General features: G+C 64.7%; 2 protein-coding genes across 2 annotated transcripts in view; one reads left to right on the top strand and one right to left on the bottom strand.

Moving 5' to 3' along the window:
- The first annotated feature begins 8 nt into the window (after nucleotides 1–8).
- On the top strand, nucleotides 9–1,421 carry CCDC137 (coiled-coil domain containing 137). Its single transcript, XM_029960045.1, has 5 exons — nucleotides 9–137; nucleotides 313–514; nucleotides 786–868; nucleotides 996–1,075; nucleotides 1,213–1,421. Exons 1-5 carry the CDS (start codon nucleotides 29–31, stop codon nucleotides 1,417–1,419), a joined length of 681 nt encoding a protein of 226 aa, XP_029815905.1. The 5' UTR covers nucleotides 9–28; the 3' UTR covers nucleotides 1,420–1,421.
- Nucleotides 1,422–1,804: 383 nt separating this feature from the next.
- Nucleotides 1,805–1,994, bottom strand: part of GPRC5C (G protein-coupled receptor class C group 5 member C) — a gene marked incomplete at its 5' end in the record, with an annotated part of 3,960 nt that continues 3,770 nt past the window's right edge. Inside the window, one exon of the mRNA XM_029960112.1 lies at nucleotides 1,805–1,829. Within this exon, the coding sequence (XP_029815972.1) occupies nucleotides 1,805–1,829 (25 nt within the window). The remainder of the gene's footprint in view (nucleotides 1,830–1,994) is intronic.

Below are 1,994 nucleotides of genomic sequence, written 5' to 3'. Positions count from 1 at the left end.
CTGCAGGAAGGAGAGGAAGGTGGACAACATGAAGCCCAAGCACCCCGAGGAGCAGGAGATCCCGTTCCGCCTGCGGGAGATCATGCAGAGCCGCGAGGCCATGAAACGCCTGGGCCAGGGGAAGAGGAAGGCAGCAGGTGGGACACGGAGGTGGCCTGAGCAGGTGGCCCAGGGCCTGGCCCAGGAGCCCATGGCACAGCTGGAATCTGCCATGGGAGCTCCTTGTCCCTCTGGTGATGTCCTAGCCCTGCCCTGGCAGCAGGAGGGACCCTGGGGTGTCACTGCTGCAGTAATGTCCCCCCTCTCTCCTAGAGAAGAAGCAGCAGCAGAAGCCCAAATCCAAGGGGGACATCCCGGTGCCCAGGTTCCGGAGGGGGAAGGGGGAGTCGGAGCGTTCCTACATCTGCCGCATGGAGCAGGAGGTGCAGCACGTCCTGTTCCTCACTGAGAACCAGCTCCAACGGGAGCCTGAGCGGGAGGACACAGCCCCAGAGAAGTCCCAGAGGAAAAAAGAGTGAGAGCAAGGCCATGGGGGCCGGATGGGGCCAGCCCAGGCCTGTGGCCTGTCCCCCTACTTGGTTCTGCAGGGCAGGTCTGGCACTGGCAGCGGCTGGTGGGGCAGGTAGGGGGCTGTGGACCCCCTCTCCATGGATTTGGATCTCTGGGAATGGAGCCACAAGCCTGCTTCACCCTCCTGGGGGGCGAGCTGTGGGATTTGTGGGGCTCCTGTGGGATAGGGACTCACTTCCTTGCTCCCGAGCCCTGGCCACAATGAGGCTCCTCAGGTTTCAGAAAAAGAAGCTGGAAAAAGCTCGGAAGAAGAAGGAGGAGAAGAAGGCAGACATGCTGGAGAAGAGCCTGTTCCAAGGTGGGGCTGGAGCAGGGTGGGCTGGAGTGACCCCCAGCCCTGGGGGCAAGCACATGGAGGGAGGGGATTGGGAAGCTGGATTGGCACATCCCCGGGGGCTCTGACCTGACTCTGGTTTCCCTCACAGACACGGTGGCGTTTGGGGAGGTGGTGACACAGCCACCCACCATCACCTCACGGCCCCGGGGACGGGGTCCTGCCGAGCAGGTGAGCTCTGGGGGACAGTGCCACCCCCCCGGGTACCTGCAGGGCTGGGGTGGCCTCAGTGGCCCGGTGGCAGCTCCTGGCAGCGCGGTCCTGGTGTCTCATCCTTCAAACCTGAGCTGTCCCGGCTCTGCCCACAGGCTGGACGGAAGCAGCTCCTCCTGACACCTCGGCTGGGCCGGAGCCAGGCGTCCCCCGTGTCCCCCGTGTCCCCGGTGATGTCCATGGCTCGCCGGCGCATCGTGGAGGAGGAGCGGGCGCGGGTCATCCAGGCCTACAGGGACATCCAGAGGCGGAAACAGCTCCAGCGGGAACGTTCCCAGGCTGGGCACAGGGCCCCGCCCTGAGCCCACCCGGAGGGGCTGTGCATTCCTGGTCCCTCTGCAGGGACCCCGGGACTCGAAGGGGACATTGTTGTGATGCTCTCCTGTTGCTGCTGAGCTCTGGGACTCCCACAGACTCCCCGGAGTGGGGTCCCTGCGGTGCCATGGACGTGCTTGGAGTAAAAGTGCCAGTGGGAGCTGATGGCATGAGCATGTCTGTGCTACGGCCCTGCCCGAATTCCTTAGGGACTGCTGTGCAGGCAGATGGCAGTGCCAGGCAGATGGCAGTGCCAGGCATGTCACTGTCACCACAGGCTGGCCCTGGCAGGGCTCTGGTGAGGGCAGGACCCTCGTTGCTCAGCCTTGAGGAGACCCCAGTGCGTGGCCATGACCCCTCCAGCTCCAGTCCTCAGGGGGAGGAAAGCAAGGCAGTGCTGAGGACATGGAGCATCCCACAGGGCTTACCTGCACAGTGTCACCTCCCTGTGGCGTCACCACTCATGGCACTATGGAGACCCTGGTCTGAGGTCACGCCACCCCTGCCCTCGGCACTGCTGCCTGTGTGCCCCCCTGGCCCTGGCAGACCCCTGATGACCCCG

Source organism: Manacus vitellinus, unplaced genomic scaffold, assembly GCF_001715985.3.
Source record: "Manacus vitellinus isolate BGI_N305 unplaced genomic scaffold, ASM171598v3 scaffold_24_pilon, whole genome shotgun sequence".
Classification (NCBI taxonomy): Eukaryota; Metazoa; Chordata; class Aves; order Passeriformes; family Pipridae; genus Manacus; species Manacus vitellinus.
The sequence above is the reverse complement of the archived record's forward strand: the minus strand, read 5'-3'. Positions and strand labels throughout refer to the sequence as shown.

Bases quoted from the DNA above. Each gene is read 5' to 3' on its own strand.
- CCDC137 (XM_029960045.1), top strand. From the start codon at position 29: ATGAAGCCCAAGCACCCCGAGGAGCAGGAGATCCCGTTCCGCCTGCGG. The intron at 515-785 runs GTGAGAGCAAGG...GAGGCTCCTCAG, and splicing joins AAGTCCCAGAGGAAAAAAGA to GTTTCAGAAAAAGAAGCTGG. The intron at 869-995 runs GTGGGGCTGGAG...TTTCCCTCACAG, and splicing joins GGAGAAGAGCCTGTTCCAAG to ACACGGTGGCGTTTGGGGAG.